Here is a 19,937-nt window from a genome sequence, read left to right as displayed (position 1 = left end):
AAAACTGTGGCAAATAATGAAGCTGAAAAAAAGAGGGAAGGGAAATTACTAGATCACTAGGGGGCGAATGAGAGAACTAAGTGATTCCATGAAACAAAGCAATATCCGTATCATAGGAGTCCCAGAAGCAGAAGAGCAAGAAAAAGGGGCTGACGGTTTATTTGGATATAACTGAAAACTTCCCTAACCAAGCATCCAACTCCAAGAGGAACAAAGAACCCCCTTCAAAATCAATAAAAACATGTCAACACCATGACGTGTCATAGTGAAATTGGCAAAATACAAAGATAAAGACAGAATTCTGAAAGCAGCCAGGGACAAAAGGTCCTTAACCTACAAGTGTAGACACATAAGGTTGGTAGCAGACCTGTCCACTGAAACTTGGCAGGCCAGAAGGGAGTGGCAGGAAATACTCAATGTGCTGAATAGGAAAAATTTGAAGCCAAGAATCCTTTACCCAGCAAAGCTGTCATTCAGAATAGAAGAGATAAAGACTTTCCCAAACAAAACCTAAAGGAGTTTATAACCACTAAACCAGCCCTGCAAGAAATTCTAAGGGGGACTCTCTGAGTGGAAACCAGCAAAGACTACAAAGGACCAGAGAACATCACCAGAAACACGAAATCTACAGATAGCATAATGGCACTAAATTCATATCTTTCAATAATCACTCTGAATGTAAATGTACTAAATCCCCCAATCAAAAGACACAGGGTATCAGAAGGGATAAAAAAACAAGATTCATCTATATGCTGCCTAAAAGAGGCTCATTTTAGTCCTGAGGACACCTGCAGATTGAAAGTGAGGGGATGGGAAAAAAAAAAAAAAAAAGTGGGATGGAGAACCATCCATCATGCCAATGGATGTCAAAAGAAAGCTGGAGTAGCCATGCTTATATCAGACAAACTAGATTTTAAAACAAAGACAGTAACAAGATATGAGGAAGGGCATTAAATCATAATTAAGGGGTCTATCCAACAAGAAGATCTAACAATTGTAAATATTTATGCTCCCAACTTGAAACACCCAAATATGTCAATTAATCACAAACATAAACTCATTAATAATAATAACATTATTGTAGGAGACTTTTAATACTCCACTTACAACAATAGACAGATTCATCTAAGCAGAAAATCCAACAAGGAAACAACAGCTCTGAATGACACACCAGACCAGATGGGCTTAGCAGATATATTCAGAATATTTCATCCTAAAGCAGCAGAATACACATTATTCTAAAGTGCACATAGAACATTCTCCAGAATAGATCATATATTGGGTCGCAAATCAGCCCCCAACAGATACAAAAAGATAGAGATCATACCATGCATATTTTCAGATCACAATGCTACAAAACTTGAAATCAACCACAAGAAAAAATCTGAAAAGCCTTCAAATACCTGGAGGTTAAAGAACATCCTACTAAAGAATGAATGGGTTAACCAGAAAATTAAAGAAGAAATTAAAAAATACATGGAAGCAAATGAAAATGAAAACATGACAGTCCAAAGCCTTCGGGGTGCAGCAAAGGCAGTCCTAAAAGGAAAGTACATTGCAATTCAGGCCTATCTTAAGAAGCAAAAAAAGTCCCAAATACACACTCTAGCCTTACATCTAAAGGAGCTAGAAAAGGAGCAGCAAATAAAGCCCAAAGCCAGCAGAAGAAGGGAAATAATAAAGATTAGAGCAGAAATAATAGAGAATCCAAAAGAGCAGAACAGACCAATGAAACTAAAAGCTGGTATTTTGAAAGAATAAACAAAATTGATAAGCCCCTAGCCAGACTTCTCAAAAAGAAAAGAGAGGACTCAAATGGATAAAATCATGAATAAAAGAAGAAAGATCACAACCAACACCACTGAAATACAAGTTATAAGAGAATACTATGAAAAAACTATATGCCAACAAATTGGACAATCTGTAAGAAATGGACAAATTCCTAGATACTCACACACTACCAAAACTCAAACAGGAAGAAATAGAAAATTTGGACAGGCCCAAAACCAGCAAAGAAATTAAATCGGTTATCAAAAATCTCCCAACATCCCTCTCTAACCTTTTTTTTTTCTTCCCCTCCCCCATAGACTTGCGTTAAGTTTCTCAGGATCCACAGAAGAGTGAAAACATATGGTATCTGTCTTTCTCTATATGATGGGGGGTGGGAGGGAGGGGAGGGTGGGTAATGGGTATTGAGGAGGGCACCTTTTGGGATGAGCACTGGATGTTGTATGGAAACCAATTTGACAATAAATTTCATATATTAAAAAAAATGCAAAAAATAAAAAAATAAAAATAAAAATCTCCCAACAAATAAGAGTCCTGAGCCAGATACCTTCACAGGGTAATTCTACCAGACTTTTTTTCTTTTAAAGTTTATTTATTTTGAGAAAGAGAGAGAGAGACAGCCAGTAGAGGAGGACCAGAGAGAGAAGGGGATAGAGGATCCACAGAGGTTCTGTGCTGACAGCAGAGAACCTGATGTGGGGTTTGAACTCATGATGAGATCATGACCTAAGCCAAAGCTGGACACTTAACCAGCCGAGCCATCCAGTTACCCCTCCACCAGACATTTAAAGAAGAGTTAACACCTATTCTCCTTAAACTATTCCAAAAAAATAGGACTGGAAGAAAAGCTTCCAAACTCATTCTATGAAGCCAGCATTACCTTGATTCCAAAATAGACAAAGACCCCACTAAAAAGGAGAATTATAGTCAATACCCCTGATGAATCTGGCTGCAAAAATTCTCAACAAGATACTAGCAAATGGAATTGAACAGTATATTAAAAGAATTATTCACCATGATCAAGTGGGATTTATTCCTGGGCTTCAGGACTAGTTTAATAATTCACAAATTAATCAACATGATACATCACATTAATAAAAGAAAGGATAAGAACCATATGATCCTTTCAATAGATATAGAAAAAGCATTTGACAAAATACAGCATCCATTCTTGATAAAAATCCTCAAGAGGATAGAAGGAACATACCTCAACATCATAAAAGCCATATATGAAAGGCCCACAGCTAATATCATCCTCAATGGAGAAAACCTGAGGGCTTTCCCCCTAAGATCAGGAACATGACATAGTTGTCCACTCTCACCACCGTTCAACATAGTACTGGAAGTCCTAGCCTCAACAATCAGACAACAAAAAGAAAGAAAAGGCATCCAAATTGGCAAGGAAGAAGTCAAACTTTACAGATGAAATGATACTCTACATGCAAAACCCAAAAGACTCCACCAAAAAACGGCTAGAGCTGATCCACGAATTCAGCAAAGTCGCAGGATATAGAATCAAGGTACAGAAATTGGTTGCATTTCTATACACCAATAATGAAGGAGGAGAAAGAGAAATCAAGGAATCAATGCTATTTACAATTGTACCAAAAACCACAAGATACCTAGGAACAAACCTAACCAAAGAGGTAAAAGATCTATATGCTGAAAACTACAGAAAGCTTATGAAAGAAACTGAAGACAACACAAAGAAATGCAGAAACATTCCATGCTCATGGGTTGGAAGAACAAATATTGTTAAATGTCTATAGTACACAAAGCAATCTATACATTCAATGTAGTCTTTATCAAAATAGCACCAGCATTCTTCACAGAGCTAGAACAAACAATCCTAAAATTTGTATGGAACCACAAAGGACCTCAAATAGCCAAAGTATTGTTGAAAAAGAAAACCAAAGCTAGAGGCATCACAATTTCAGACTTTAAACTGTATTACAGCTGTATTACAAAGCTGTAATCATTAAGACAGTATGGTACTGGCATATAAACAGACCCATAGATCAATGGAATAGAAGAGAGAACCCAGAAATGGACCCACAGATACATGGCCAACTAATCTTCAACAAAGCAGGAAAGAGTATCCAATGAAAAAAAGACAGTCTCTTCAGCTGGGAAAACTGGACGACAACATGCGGAAGAGTGAAACCGGACCACTTTCTTACACCATACACAAAAATAAATTCAAAATGGATGAAAGACCTAAATGTGAGACAGGAAACCATCAAAATCCCACAGGAGAAAACAAGCAACAACCTCTTTGACCTAGGCCACAGCAACTTCTTACTTGACATGTCTCCGAAGGGAGGTAAGGGAAATAAAAGTAAAAATGAACTGTTGAGACCTCATCAAGATAAAAAGCTTCCGCACAGTGAAGGAAACAATCAACAAATCAACAAAACTAAAAGGTAACTGAAGTAATGGGAGAAGATGTTTCCAAATGACATATCAGATAAAGGGTTAGTATCCAAAAACTATAGAGAACTTACCAAACTCAACACCCAAAAATCAAATAATCCAATTAAAAAATGGGCAAAAGACATGAATAGACACTTTTCCAAAGAAGACATCCAGATGACTAACAGGCACATGAGAAAATGCTCAACATCACTCACTGTCAGGGAAATACAATCAAAACCACAATGAGATACCACCTCACACCTGTCAGAATAGCTAAAATCAACAACTCATTAAACAACAGATGTTGGCAAGGATGTAGGAAAAGGGGAACCCTTTTGCACTGCTGGTAGGAATGCAAACCTGTGCAGCCACTCTGGAAAACAGTGTGGAGATTCCTTAAACAATTAAAAATAGAACTACCCTATGACCCAGCAATTGCAGTACTAAGTATTTATCCAAAGGATACAGGTGTACTGCTTCAAAGGGGCACATGCACCCTAATGTTTATAGCAGCACTATCAACAATAGCCAAATTATGGAAAGAGTCAAATGTCCATGGACTAATGAATGGATAGAGAATATGTGGTATATCTATATCAATATCAATATAGATATACACGTACATACATACAGTGGACTATTACTCAGTGATGAAAAAGAATGAAATCTTGCCATTTGCAACAATGTGGATGGAACTAGAATGTATCATGCTAACCGAAGTAAGTCAGAGAAAGACAAATATGATTTCACTCATATGTGGAATTTAAGAAACAAGACTGATGAAGATAGAGGAAGGGAAGGAAAAACAAGATAAAAACAGAGAGGGAGGCAAACCATAAGAGACTCTTAAATACAGAGAACAAACTGAGAGTTTCTGGAGAGGAGGTGGGTGGTGGTGGGCTGAGTGGGTGATGGGCACTAAAGAGGGCACTTTTAGGGATTAGCACTGGGTGTCATACGTAAGAGATAAATCACTGGGTCCTACTTCTGAAACCAAGACTACACTGTATGTTAACTAATGAATTTAAATTAAAAAAAATAAAGAATTAAAACTAAATCATGAAGTTAAACTAGTATTTGTAAAATAATTGGATAGCAATTAAGTACTAAACTATATAACACAGTCCATAAATCTAAGAACAATTCAGAAAAGGAAGAGCCAAGTATGGGATAAAATGCCCAGAACAGGATTCTTGAAGCAGAAGACATTTAAAGTGAATTTTAGGTGGACAAAATAATGCCTATTTCAAAGAAAAAGTTATTTAAGAGTTTTAGTAACTAAATAAACCATGGGAGTGACACAGAATAAAATTGCTCTACTGCAATTTATAAGACAATTCTGATTTAAAAAATGATTTTAACAGTTAATACCAGTGACTTTTATATGTTAGTTTATCAACTGAAAAGCTAAACCCAGAGCATTTTTTTCTATCCTACATATTCATGTGGCAAGCGACTTGTGTTTCAAGGGTTAAGCCAGACAGACAATTTCCAATATTGATGCTAACAGACTAGAGTCATGTCTAGAATTGCTGCTGTCAGATAAGGACTGCACTATCCTTTCATAATGTCTCCATGATCTTCCAGAACATAAGAGGAAGGAAAACACAGTTCTTATTTGGCTGAATTGGCATACTAAATAAGAGCAAAACTTCATAAATATCAGTTCAAGCCCTCCTACTGGTAAAAATGAAGAACATCTTTCATCAAAATCTTAACCCAGCTCCCACTGATAGAGCATCCTGCAGAGAAGGACCTGACACAGACCTCATTTGCACCTGTCAGTGCTTAAACCATTCAAGTACGTCGAAGGACCTCTTTTGTTACAGCAGCCCTACTACACTGGTCTTACTCGCCTTAAATGCATTTTATAGCAAGAATAATTTTGATCACATTCATCTCAAAGTTAGTAAGGATTCACAACCAATACCTGCATAGGAAGCAGCATAAAATATCTGTTTTTGGTCTTTATAACAAATAGATATGCTTGATCACAACCATGAATGTTTAAATGTTTCTTGTACAAAAGTAACAGAGAAAATTCCTATAGGTCTTTAAAAATGAGATCTTGAGAAATATACATAAACTCTCCTACTCCTTCCACTGTACCCAGCAATACTTTTAGGGACTTAGACCCACTGTCTCTTTTTAAAATAAATGGCAGGCTCCTTATGGGCAGGAAATATGTCTTCTGCTTCTCTATATGGTGCTGCCAATTGCTTACAGAACAACATGTTTGCTGCAGATGGTAGCTGAACTGCTAAAAGGATAAGCCTGCAAGAGAATACAAGAATACTGGCCACTAAATATAAAAGATCTTGGGAAAAGAAACATCCTCACAATTCCTACCATTATCCAACAGTCTTACCTGTTACATTCAGTCCCAAAGAGGGAGAGACAGGCAGTGGAAGATAGGGAATAAAGCACATCCCTTGTCTCCTCCTATTCTGTTGTCCACTAGGTGATACTAGTTCTCACGGTGTTCTGGGGATGAGGCAAGGGGTAACAGGATGAAGAGATAGACCTCACCTCTATTTTTTTAAAAGAAGATTGTCTTATATGGCACTGGCTGGGAATGGAAGTGCTGACTATTCACTGTCAAGATGCTCTGCGCCCCCCCCCCCCCCCCCCCCGGCCAAGACTAGGTCTCTGGTAATCATCAGTAACAATTGCAGTCAAGGAATGAAGGAGCATCTATTATGATAGTGGGCTTGTCCTATAATTAACTCAGTGTTTTTTCATCATTTTTTCTTGTCTTTCCTACATCCTAAGTAGAGCTGCCTTAAGCACAAAGACTTGAAAGCACTTGGACGACACCTGTAAAGGTGGAAGAATCCAGACTGGCAAAACAAACCTCTTCAGTCAGAAGCGCATTTCTGTGATGCAGGATTTATTCCACGTGGGTGATCCACTATTTTCTGTGGGGAGCGCATGGGTCTAACAAAGGCAAGGGATTTTGTTTCCATTGTACAACCAAAACACACTCAGCACTCACTTCTGCTAGGGTATCAAACGGTCTCCTCCAGTCTTAGACACAAAGAACTCTTAGAAGTGGTCACAGAGCCCTCTGTGAGACAAAGTGACTCTAGGTATTTACAGATCCCCCTTTCACTTGCTTCAGATCAGGAACTAGATTTCTAAGAGCACAGGGGAAAATAAAATGAACGACAGAGGTATAAACTATAGCCTGCCATGGGAGGCAGAATTCCTGTTTGGATTCAAACATGGCCAGCTCCCTAAATCCTGGGATAACCACTCTGAGGTATCCATAGTATTATGTAAATATGTCCTGGATTGGCAGTTTGGGATGATGATGATAAACCCATCAAGCTCTAGCCATGGCATACACTTAGTTTCCCTGAAGTTGCCATTCTGCTTTCCATGTCTTAGCTCTGACACATGGCTCTGTGGCATTTTCTCTATGCCAGAGTGGATTCCTATGCACCCTTCAAACTCCAGCTCATAAGTGATTTCCTTGGGAAATCTTTAAATAATATCTTTATCATTCCACTCCCTGCTCCTTCCAAGGAGCTTCTCTGTTACCTGGTACATTTTTCTGATTCCATCTAACATGCTGTGGTAATTATGTGTTTACATATCCAGCTTCCAGAACAGATGGGGAGACCTTGGGGCCCTAGTTAATATATTATTTTTTATTACATTTTATTACCTTTATTACATTCCCAGCATGCTACCTGACTCTTGTAGTTATTTAATATACCTTTGATAAATTAATAGGAAAAAAGTTTTTTGATTCATAACAACATTTATTTTTTCCCTTTTATAAAATTCCTCTTTTGTTCCTTTAACCATTTAATTAAAAAGCTTCTCTTCTGCTCTCTTTTCTTGAGTCACTTATGTAATTTAATTCACATCAAGTTAAAAGGAGAAAGAAAGATATATGCATATATTATTACAATATGCTTTGTTTTCTGCGGGCATACCAGTTAGCTTTTTAATGTAGAGTCTGCACACTGTGGCATACCAATTAATAAAGAGGCAAGAATCCTGCCTCATACAATAGGACTAAAAATGGGATATCAAAGAACTGTGTTGCATTTGCCATGTTATTACACAAGTCTTTCCTGCAGTCCATATTTAGTGCTTTGTTATTCTTAAATGACACAATGCTGAGATACGTGCTCTGCCTCAAGACTTTCAGAGGAGCACCTGTGTGGCTAAGTTGGTTAAGCATCTGACTTCAGCTTAGCTCATGATCTCATGGTTCGTGAGTTCGAGCCCCTTGTTGGGCTCTGTGCTGATAGCTCAGAGCCTGGAGCCTGCTTTGGATTCTGTGTCTCCCTCTCTCTCTGCACCCACCCCCCCCTCTCAAAAATAAACATAAAAAAAAAAAAAGACTCTTTCAGAGTTCTAATTATTATGAACAATAATTTCTTATAAGACCAAATTTCCATTTCCTATTACAAATAAAATCCCCTTTCATCAATTATACTATTGCACCAGACCTGAGAAAAGCACCTTTAGATTATGTATATATTTTAATTTTATTATAATGTGAATATAAATTATGTTTCCTTTCAATAAGGATAGTTTTTTTTTTTCAATGCCACAATGGGATTTGGTGTTTGCATTTTATACATTTTGTTTCATCTTACAGATCATGATGAGAAATTATGTTGATTGTGCTATATTTGTATCCTCAGTGTTGGAAAATAATAATGGCGGTCTCTAAAGCTAATGAAATTGTGTATAATCACATACTATTTAGTACAATTAATGATTTAGGAGCCTGGGATGTCCCAGAAGACCTCAACTCCAATCATCTTGTCCTGAACCTTTATTTTAATCATAATGCCAACCACCAAATGGCTCAGCCAAGCAGCTAACAAGGGTTTTCAATACACAGTCTAGATTATATGAGCTAATATGGCAATGAACTTTGTATAGAAATCCAAGTTTTCATTGCTCCTAAGGCATATGGCCAGAGCCTCCTAAAAATTTTTTTTTCGAAGTTATATGTTGAAGGGAAACAGTCCAATGAAGCAAAGAGAAGAACTCACATCAGGATATTTAAGCAAAGCTTTTAAAAGTTCATGGGAAAATAATAGCTTGACTGTAAAGCTTTAGTTGTAAATCACTAGATGTGATCAAAGTAACTGAAGAAATAAAATAATTATGACAACCTTTTCCAGTATCTATAGTTAACCTACAAACACCAAAATACCAAAGTCTTTAAAAGATAAATCCTTTTATACTTAAAACTACCTTTGGATGTGCATGCCTAACAATTGTACATAACAGTTTATTCCAGAGTTCCTTTTTCTTTGTTTAATCACAAGGGTGTGGGACAAATCCAGCTTTGTTTGGCTCAACAAACACAGAACACTCAGAGTAACTGAAGAGCCAACTCCCCTGATGTCACCTCTTCCTTAACAACCATTTCAAAATCCTATAAAACAGTAGGTCTGCCCTTCCTTCACAGAGTCACATGCTAAAGGCCACTCAACTTTTACACAGTCATAGCTCAGTCAGGTAGAAAAATAATTCTAATTCCAGCTGTTAACTTACCTTGAAGAACTTCCATGGGGAGAACAGTCCAGGCATTTTCCAGGTAGGAAATATAAATATAGCGAGCCGTATTGCAAGCCAGGCCAATGTACAGAACCCTAAAAAAAAGGGGGGTAGGGGAGAAGAAGTTGAGGCCCTGGAATGAGGTATAAAGCATGCAAATACTACCTACGTCTTCCCCTGCCCAAACCATCCATCATCCAGCAGTGTTCAAACTTAGGAGTGGGCAAGCTAAAAGACAATTCAAGTTAACCAGGAACTCTTAGGAGAAAGAAGGCTGCTTCTAACGTATCTGCTGTCAGCCTTTTCAAAAACACTTGTTAATATAAAAGTGACCATCACCCTTCCTGAAACTTAATTAGGAGCAGAGCTGATGCTTTTTTAAGATAGCCTGGGCACACTGCCATGTCTAATGACATTACTGGCTTCCTTCCAGGTGGCCGTAGGGTAAACATGCTGGGATTATAGCTACTTCACTCTGATGGGGGAAGGACAGGATAAAAATGAGAACATGAATATGAACTTGGTCTCACATGCAATATCGAAGACACCCAAGTTTTATAAGGAGACTCTCAAGGTCATCGAAAACTATCATCCGATGATGAATAATAAACAATTTGGAGATCAAATACTTTTTCCTGTCAGTTCAATTGACACATCTTCATTATTTACAAATAAATCCATGATATCATATGCTTACCAAACTAATAAATATATATCAACATCACTTTCCCCCCTCATAAGTACCACCACCAAAATTGTGAGAAAAACAAAATAAATAAAGGCCTTAAGTGGTACGTTACATTCTCTGTCTTTCTGAACTGGATGAGCTGGTTTGGAAGTAAATGGTGGTTGTTTCTTTGTATAAAACACAGCCTGATGGTAGAGATTTCTCTCTTTTTTTTATTTAATCTTTTTTTTTTTTTTTGAAGTTTAGTTATTGATTTTGAGAGAGAGAGAGAGAGAACAAGTGAGCACACACAAGTGGAGGAGGGGCAGAGACAGAGGGAGAGAGAGAGAATCCCAAGCAGACTCTGTGCTGTTAGTACAGAGCACCATGTGGGGCTTGATCTCACAAACCATGAGATCATGACCTGAGCTGAAATCAAGAGTCAGATGCTTAACTGACTGAGCCACCCAGGCACCCCTAGGGATTTCTCTTTCTAACTTGTTTTCCATTTTTTTTAATTTTCTAATCTTAATGCTTTTTTTTTCTTAATTCAAGTGAATGAAAATTCAAAGGTAAAAGAAATAAGCCGATATAACAGTCAGTGGTATTTTCCTCATCTTGCTCAACTATATTTTTATATTAAAATCATCCAATAAACATTGTTCTCTTTTCCCAACACTGGATCAAGGAAAGGAAATGCTTTGAGGCATCCAGCTGATATTAACCACAAATAGGGAACAGAAGGATGGGAAGACAAAAATGGTTGAGGGGCAGGGATGGGATAGGAAATAGATATTAAAAGAGATTTAGGAGATCTTCAGTGTTGAAACGGTCTGGGTTATCATATTCTGTGGACATTATGTTCTTTGTACGTGAATGTTTTGAGGAAAAAAGCATATGTTTAGATCCTGTTTGATAAAAATTTCCTGAAGAAACTTGCTATACAGATCCATCAACAAGGGTCCTTCTGCTGGGAAACAACAACAAAAAGCCCACAGGAAATTAAAATGCAAAATACATCACACAAACATACAAATGACACAACCCATGTCTCCTTTTTAAGTTCTAATCTAACTCTGTTGATGACCTTGACATAGCCTCAGGGGTCAGTGAACATTTTCTGTAAAGGGCCATACGATAAATAGTTTAGGCTTTGTAGGTCTGTTGCCACTACTCAACCTTGCCACTGTAGTGTGAAACCAGCATGGACAATATGTACATGAGGGAGCATGGATGGCTGTATTCCAGTAAGATTTGAATTATGAACGGTGAAATTTAAATTTCATAGACAGCTGACCTGTAAACAATGCAGGGATTAGAGGTGCCAACCCCCTGCATAGTAGGAAATCCACATATAACTTTTGATTCCCTTAAAACTTAACTACCAATAGCCTACTATTGACTGGAAGCCTTACCAATAACATAAACAGTCAATTAATGTATTTTATATGTTATATGTATTATATACTATATTCTAATAAGATAAAGGAAATGTTACTAAGGAAAACATAAGGAAAATACATTTGCAGTACCATACTATATTTATTGAAAAATTCTGTGTATAAGAGGACCTGTACAGTTCAAACCCATGTTGTTCAAAGGTCAACTGTAGTTTTTATGCAACACAAAATATTATTCTTCTTTGACTTTTTTCAACCACTTAAAAATACAGAAACCGCCTTTAGTTCTGGGCCATACAGAAACAGGCAGCAGGCCAGATTTGGCCCAAGGGCTGAAGCCTGCTAAGCCCTGATCTAGCTCATTAGTTCTTGGCTATACATCAGATTTACTCAGGTAACTATTAAAAACGACAGATGTCAAGGCCCATGCTAGTCTCAATAAAGATCTCTCTGGCTGGAACCCACGCACTGTGCTTTAGAAACCTCCCCAGTTTATTCAGATACTAAGCCAGGGTAAAGAACCACTGGTCTAGGTCATGCCACACAGCTTCCCAGTGATATGTCAGTTTAAATATCCCTTTCACGTATTAAAGAGATTCTTAGGTTGCTGAAATACTTTTCAGTGACTATTCAATAAATACATATCTAATTATTTTCCCTTTTCATGGGTCAAAATGCTGCCTTTCTGCTCACAATTCACAATTTTACTCTTGCTGATTTCTTGAAGCAATGGCTACCCCAGAATGGTTGATGAGGACGAAATGATAGTGTTCCTCTCTCTTTTGGAATTCTGGAATAAAAGTACTGTCAGAAAACAAGAGGGTACTTGGATGCTTTTCTTTAAAATAATTACTACTACTACTACTACTAACATAATGCTACAATTTATTGAGTGCTTATTTTGGGTGATTCACTGTGTTGTAATTATCACAACAAGCCTGCAGAGTAGATGTTATTATCCCTGCTGAAGTCAGACGCTCAATTTTAAGATTAATAACAGGCAGGGGCACCTGGGTGGCTCAGTCGGTTACATGTCCAACTTTGGCTCAGGTCGTGATCCCACGGTTCGTGGGTTCGAGCCCCGCATCGGGCTCTGTGCTGGCAGCTTGGAGCCTGGAGCCTGCTTTGGATTCTGTAGTTCCCTCTCTCTCTGCCCCTCCCCCACTTCTCAAAAATAAATAGACATTAAAAAAATTTTTAAACTGACATTTCATTCACTGTTATGGGCTGAATTGTGTCCCCCTGAATTTCATATGTTGAAGTCCCAGGTCCTAACCCTCAGTACCTTGGAGTGTGACTATATAAGGAGATACGGCCTTTAAATACGTATACATATCATTAAATACATATCATTAAATACGACATTTAAATGATATCGCGTGGGTGGGTCCTAATCCAGTATGACTGGTGTCCTGATAAGAAGAGAACAGAACAGGTCAGAGACAGGCACAGAGAGAAGGCCGGGATGAAGACAGCGGAAAGTTCCTCGGAAGAAATAAAACCTGCTGACATCTTGATCTTGGACTTTTAGCTTCCAGAACTGTTAAGGAAATAAATTTCTAGTTGTTTAAGCCATCCAATCTGGGGTGCTTTATTGTGGCAGCCCTAGCAAATGAATTCATGCACACCTATGAAATTAAGGATTTGGAATAAAAAGAAATTAAAAATGTTTTACTAGATCATCTTCTGGACGGTCAAATTCTTTATACTGAATATAGAGCACATGTTCAGAGTCCTAGAATATTCCTGAGCACTATGAGGTCTGGAAGTACAGAAGAATAGGGTGAAAAATGCTTCTCACTGAGATACAGATACCTAATGAGCATCTATAATGAAGAAGCTCAGAGACAACCTCATCACTTTCCTATTTCACAACAGGAAGTCAGTAAGTATAAAATTAGGCAAGAAATAAAGGCTATTTTAGAATAGGTGGTTGATATAAGTGAACTTCTCTATAAAGAGGATGAACACGATTGGTAGGAAGCAAATGCTTTAGCAGAAAACAACTACACCATGGAAAACCCAAATCACTTGTCAAACGTGTGACAAGTGTCACCTTGACAAAGTGCCCCTGCACCTTGATTCTGTATTTGAGCAAAATATAACAGGAGAAAAAAAGTGTTTATGACATTATAATTTCTTACACAACCACAATTCACAGTATTGGAAGGACAAATTGGTGGTTATTTTATAAAAAAACTAGTACTTTTTTGGGCTCCTGGGTGTCTCAGTTGGTTAAGCATTCAACTCGACTTCAGCTAGGATCATGATTTCACAGTTTGTGGGTTCAAGTCCCACAATGGGCTCTGCACTGACAGTGTGGAGTCTGCTTGGGATTCTCTCTCTCTCTCTGCCCCTCCCGTTCTCTGTCTCTCAAAATAATTAAAATAAACTTTTAAAAAATTATGAAAACAATATGATATCCTAGCTACTATTCAATATTATTGCTATCTTTTGAATTTGTTGTGAGATTGAATGTAAGTAAACCATATAGACACAAATAGTTAAGAAAAGGACATAAAAAATCAGCATCACCATTATTGTATTCTTCCTGGACAAAGGAAATGGCAGTCTCTCTCTAGAGACTTCAGGAAAGTGCTTATTTACTTCAAGGACCACTTGGATCATCAGAAAATGTATGTGACACAATGGGAACCTTTGAAACAAAGCAGCTGATAGAAACAAGATTCTATTATAAAACATGTTTCTCTGCAGCCTATCTGGTACAATGTTCTGCTTAGCTCTCTGTCCTCCAGCCACACAAATGCCAAATGGACCCACTGGGCTACTGTCCCAACCTATCCCTCAATATGACCTGATGTCCTACCCTTCCTTCTGATCTCACTCAATTCCTTTATATGTGACCACAGCTGTTATCATGTGCCTCTCCTCATAATTCTTATCTCAGTTGTACCTGTGTGTCAACAACCTGGCTGTATGCTTCATGCGGGGTGAGATCAATCATGTAATATTGGCTAGGTTTTATCCCCAGTGCTTGGCACACAGTAGGCACTCAATAAATATTCAATAACTAGAGGGAAAATATAAATACTTTAAACAGAACATCACTCAACAAATATTTACTGAACACACTGTGCTAAGTGCCAGGGATACGGTGATGAACAAGATAGGAACTATGAAATATATTATGCTTATAATTTTATGTGTGTGTGTGTATGAGAGATAGGTATGTGAAAGAATGATTTGATTTATAAAAAAGACCTGGAACTAGGATGATTAAAAAAATGGATGTCCATATTTGTCACCATTTGTGATTAATGTTAATAGGCTATGGTTGAAGATAATATTAAAGTCATTTCTGTGAACAAGCAATAGTTCAATGAACAGCTGTCTGTTGTTTGCTTATCTGAGGGCCTCCTGAAGCATCATGCAGTGAATCTTCAACACATGTGCACTAGCAGATAACAGGGTTCTTGGGTACCCACAGACCCATCTCACTAGAGGACTAAGAGTTAGCATACATGCCACAAAGCTCAAAGAATCAGTGGCACTCTCGTACCAAACACAGCACAGCCAAGGGGATCATCAATAGAGACACCAAGTCACCAAGCTCCTATCACTAAACAGGCGTAGCTGGCTACGGACCCACCCTTGTAGAACAGAGCATAAGAACCATATTGTATGTCCGAAGAGTGATTGAAGGAAAAAGACTATTCATTTACCTATGGTTTGTACAGCTACCAATACTTCCTTTTTTTTCTGCTAGAAAAAGTGAAGTCTGAGCCTCTGTTGGTGTTAAGTCATTCTTTATTTAGCTGCCTTCAAATATTTCCTCTCTCAGTGATTGATAAGCTAAGAGTATAATTATGGCAATCATCAGCTGGCTCACTGTGCTGGTTCCTGGCCATATTTACTCCTCTCTATTGTCCCTTTAGTTTATCTGTCTACTTTTTCTTAAGGTTGTGTGTATCTTAGGTAGAAAAATAAGGATGTTCAAAACAAAACAGAACCTTAATTAATGGAACCCAACTACTTGGAAGACACAATATGCTGTTTTGTTCTAGTTTCCATTTGGGTAAAAGTTAGATGACCAAACACACACACACACACACACACACACACACACACACATGCACACACCCCATATAAGTTTTTGTTTAAAAATTTTCCATGAGATGACCTGAGGTATATATAAAATACAAATTCTATCATTTCCAAACAAGAATCATTGACATTTAATATAGCAGTTAATTTGAAAAAGGCCTCAAGAGTTTTAGTTGACCCTAAGCTAAATTTGAGGGAGTTAAACAAGTTCATCAAAATTCAGGCTGAAGGAGTATCATGACCAAACCAAAAGGAGATAACAGTCTCACTGTTCTTGACTTTGGCCAGACCACAGGAGGAAGTGGGAACAATTAAAGAGATCACTGGCAAAAAAGAAAGGAGCCAGAATAAGGAGGGGAAAGAATAGTGGGGAGTCTGGGATAAGATGCCCCGTGGAAAATCCATGAGAGAACTGGAGAGACAAAGCTGTATGAGGGACATTCATAAAGGCCTTTTCTGCTGAGGAGGGAAGGGGCTATGTTAACCCCAAGTCAGACCTGTGAGCAGTCAGTACAATAGAAATTGTTTTAGCTGCTAAGCAGAAACTAAGAAAATAAAGCATTCTCTCTTTTCAGCTGGATCTGATCCTGGACCGACCTGGGACTTCCAGCATAGGCATAGGAAACCTACCCAGTAGAAGGCAGAGCTGGTAGACGAAGAAACCCAGGTTCTGACTGCATCATATGAGCTCCGATTAAAGCTACCCCTACAGGTATCTGCTAGACTTTGCAGTTGGACAGTACATTCCTTGTTTTCCTTAAGCCCCTTTGAGTAAGGTTTTCTGCTTCCTCAAGTGAAAGAGTCCTAAGTGAGACAAGATCTTAGCTACCTTGTGAGGTAGCAAGTTCCACATCACTAGAAGCGGCCAAAGACTAAGTAACCATCTGCCGAGGATTAGGGGGAAAGAAATCTAAACTGGGCTCAAGCTAAGCCTATGTGATGGTATTAGTTTGCTAGCTCTACCATAACGAATACCTCAGACTGGGTGATTAAACAGCAGAATTGATTTTCTCACAATTCTGGAGGCTAGAAATCTAAGATCGAGGTATCAGCAGTATTAGTTTCTTCTAAGGCCTCTTTCCTTGGCTTGTAGATGGCTGTCTTCTCCTTGTGTCCTCACATGGTCTTTCTTCAATGTGTGCCTGTGTCCCAATCTCCTTTTCTCATAAGGACACCCATTATATTAGACACTGGTCTACGCTAATGACTTCATTTCAACTACCCTTTAAATTTTTTTAAATGTTTATTTTTGAGAAAGAGAGAGATAGCCCAAGTGTGGGAAGGCAGAGAGCGAGGGGGACAGAGGATCCGAAGCAGGCCCCACGCTGACAGCAGAGAGCCCAACATGGGGCTCAAACCCACAAACCACATGATCATAACCCAAGTCAAAGTCAGACGCTTAACTGACAGAGCCACCCAGGTGCCCCTCAACTTAACTACCTCTTTAAAGACCCTGTCTCCAAATGCAGTCACATTCTGAGGTATTAGAGGTTAGGAGTTCAGTATATGAATTTGGGGGAGGGGACACAATTCAGGCCACAAAAATGATCTCCAAGGTTACTTAGAATTCCAACAAAATTTAGTAAAGAATGCCGTGTTTTACTCAAGAGCTATTTATTCCGTGGATCAGAAATAAAATGTATGATTCCAGTGGTAGCTGCCCTGGGCTTCTGAAGTCAGCATGAGGCTGCACCCTTAGAAAAAAATTGTTAGCAGTTTGTACAACCCAATCCAACTATATTTATTCATTTATGTTATCTAGGGGACTGCTATTTACTTTTCCAGTGGTTGATGTAGAGTGAAAGGCTTTGACAAACAGTGCTAATTAATACGTTTTTACAACAGGCAGCATGGTGGGGCCTAGGCTGCACCTTGTCTGAAGTGATGTCATCCAGGGCACAGACATACTGGCAGTAGACTTTTCTCAGGAATGGTCATAACTGCCTTCACTAGCATTAAATAAAATGCAAATAAAATAAAATGCAAACATCTCAGCAAGGGCAGCCAAGTCTTTTACAAATTCGGAGCCAGTACATGGATAAATGTCCAAGTTTTATAGTTCTAACTTCCATTCAAATCTACTGGCCTTCCAGAAAGAAAATCCTCTATACAGATCCACTATCATAAATCACATTGCCCATCTCTGACCAGACAGTCTGTTGTCATGGCATCGTCTGGATGAGTTTGCATGAATGGCAGTGTGCACATTTCTGATTTCTCAGCAAAACCCATTCAGAGTCTGAGTCCTTGCAGGGGTGGGCAGGGAGCAGTGAGGTCTGATGTGTGGTTTTTCACATACTAAAACCAACCACAGTAGAAAGTTAGATCATTAGAGTCAGAACTCAAAGAAGCCACAGCCATTAAGTCCAACCGTCTTATAAAGACAAGGAAATAGAGGTCCAGACAGGCAGAATGGGGGCCTCAAAATCCATTAGCCAGTGAAAGTCAAGGTCCCTGCTCCCTTGCCCTTTGGCTCTTTTGCTAGATAACAACAATGTGCTGTGTTCCTACTCCAGGGTTCCTACATGAAGTCAGACCTAGACTTCTTCACAGGGACTGAAGAAACGCCTGTGGATTGGACCAGTAACGACAGGGCCTGGTGACGCTAGTGTGGTTATGCCTATGGTATGGTATGGTTACCATACCATAGCTATGGTAACAGCTATGCGTTTGGATCAAGGAAGTGGGATATATGTTTGAGTTGACTTTAGAAGACAGTTAACATTTTAAACTTTGATGAATCATTAAGAGGAATGGCATAAGAGTAAAGTAGTAAAGCAAATGCCAGTCAACAGCTGCCCAATATCCTGGATCAAAAAAGAAAAGTTAAGAGGAAAATTTTGTTATGAGATAAAATGGGTCAAAAACCTATTTCTCCTGAGGTAGCCCCAGAAAGTTCATGTGTCAATGCTAAGGCAGCACACAAGGTGAGCCAGGATTTCTGTCCCCAAGCAGACAGACTTTGAAACCAAATAATCAGAAATTGACTATCTGGCTTGGGCTGGGTAAGAAACAGAAATTAGGGAGGGGCACCCCCCCACACACACACCCCTAACAGGATTGTAAGGGGAGAGCAAAGACAGGGGCTAAGAGTCTCCATCTTGTGTAGGTCCAACCACCGACTCAGGCTGTGTTCATCAACACTTCAGGTCTCTAGACCCGCCTGGGAGGTCTTTGAGATGGGCTTAGCCCACCAGGGGGTTGAAAGTTGCCCGGATCTTTTCCTTTCCTTGATCCCTAAAGTAGCTCCACAGAACCCACTGTGAAGAGTCAACTACTCTACCTACCAACACTGAATTTGAGCTATCTCCCTCTCTTTCTCTCTTTCTTGAACTTTCACTAGCTTTCAGACTTAATTCAATGTAATCCCAACTCACAATGCTAAACACTTTCCCTGAAGTGAAAATTAGGTTATGGGTTTTTCAAGAAAGAACAAAAAAATACAATTTCAGTAAACTCCTGCCCCAAACCTGTCAATTAATACATTTTTATGACTAGAAATTTTGTTCCATTTTTTTCAAAATAGGAAACTGTAACTGAATATTAGATTCTGTCCAAACCCACTCCTCTTCCCCCTCTTTTGTGACATTAAGGAAAAAAGACCATCAACCTCAGTGGCCTTGAGACCTCTGCTTACTGCAGGCCCCTCACCATGCCTAACCCTTCATACTAGTATTTCTTTTTTTTTTTTTTTTTTTTTTTTTTTTAATTTTTTTTTAACGTTTATTTATTTTTGAGACAGAGAGAGACAGAGCATGAACGGGGGAGGGTCAGAGAGAGAGGGAGACACAGAATCTGAAACAGGCTCCAGGCTCTGAGCAGTCAGCACAGAGCCCGACGCGGGGCTCGAACTCACATACCGCGAGATCGTGACCTGAGCCGAAGTCGGACGCTTAACCGACTGAGCCACCCAGGTGCCCCCATACTAGTATTTCTATAATGTTCTCCAATTCTTTAGCATTTTTCCCACTTACTATCTCATTTGTTCCTGCCAATAATCTTCTGAAATAGGAAGGGCAAGAGTTCTCATGAATCCTATTTTGCAGCTGAAGAAATCAAGGCCCTGAAAG

General features: G+C 38.8%; 2 protein-coding genes across 4 annotated transcripts in view; one reads left to right on the top strand and one right to left on the bottom strand.

Moving 5' to 3' along the window:
• The window catches only part of MFSD6 (major facilitator superfamily domain containing 6), a 78,528-nt gene that overhangs the window by 16,588 nt on the left and 42,003 nt on the right, over positions 1-19,937 (bottom strand). Inside the window, exon 3 of the mRNA XM_042949469.1 lies at positions 9,733-9,830. Coding sequence (XP_042805403.1) covers positions 9,733-9,830 — 98 coding nt within the window. The remainder of the gene's footprint in view (positions 1-9,732; positions 9,831-19,937) is intronic.
• The window catches only part of NEMP2 (nuclear envelope integral membrane protein 2), a 98,761-nt gene that overhangs the window by 47,711 nt on the left and 31,113 nt on the right, over positions 1-19,937 (top strand). For all 3 annotated transcript variants that reach the window (XR_006205612.1, XR_006205611.1, XR_006205610.1), the window contains exon 9: positions 16,443-16,579. The gene's annotated coding sequence lies outside the window, so the exon portion shown is untranslated. The remainder of the gene's footprint in view (positions 1-16,442; positions 16,580-19,937) is intronic.

This window comes from Panthera leo, chromosome C1 (genome assembly GCF_018350215.1).
Source record: "Panthera leo isolate Ple1 chromosome C1, P.leo_Ple1_pat1.1, whole genome shotgun sequence".
Lineage (NCBI taxonomy): Eukaryota > Metazoa > Chordata > Mammalia > Carnivora > Felidae > Panthera > Panthera leo.
The sequence above is the reverse complement of the archived record's forward strand: the minus strand, read 5'-3'. Positions and strand labels throughout refer to the sequence as shown.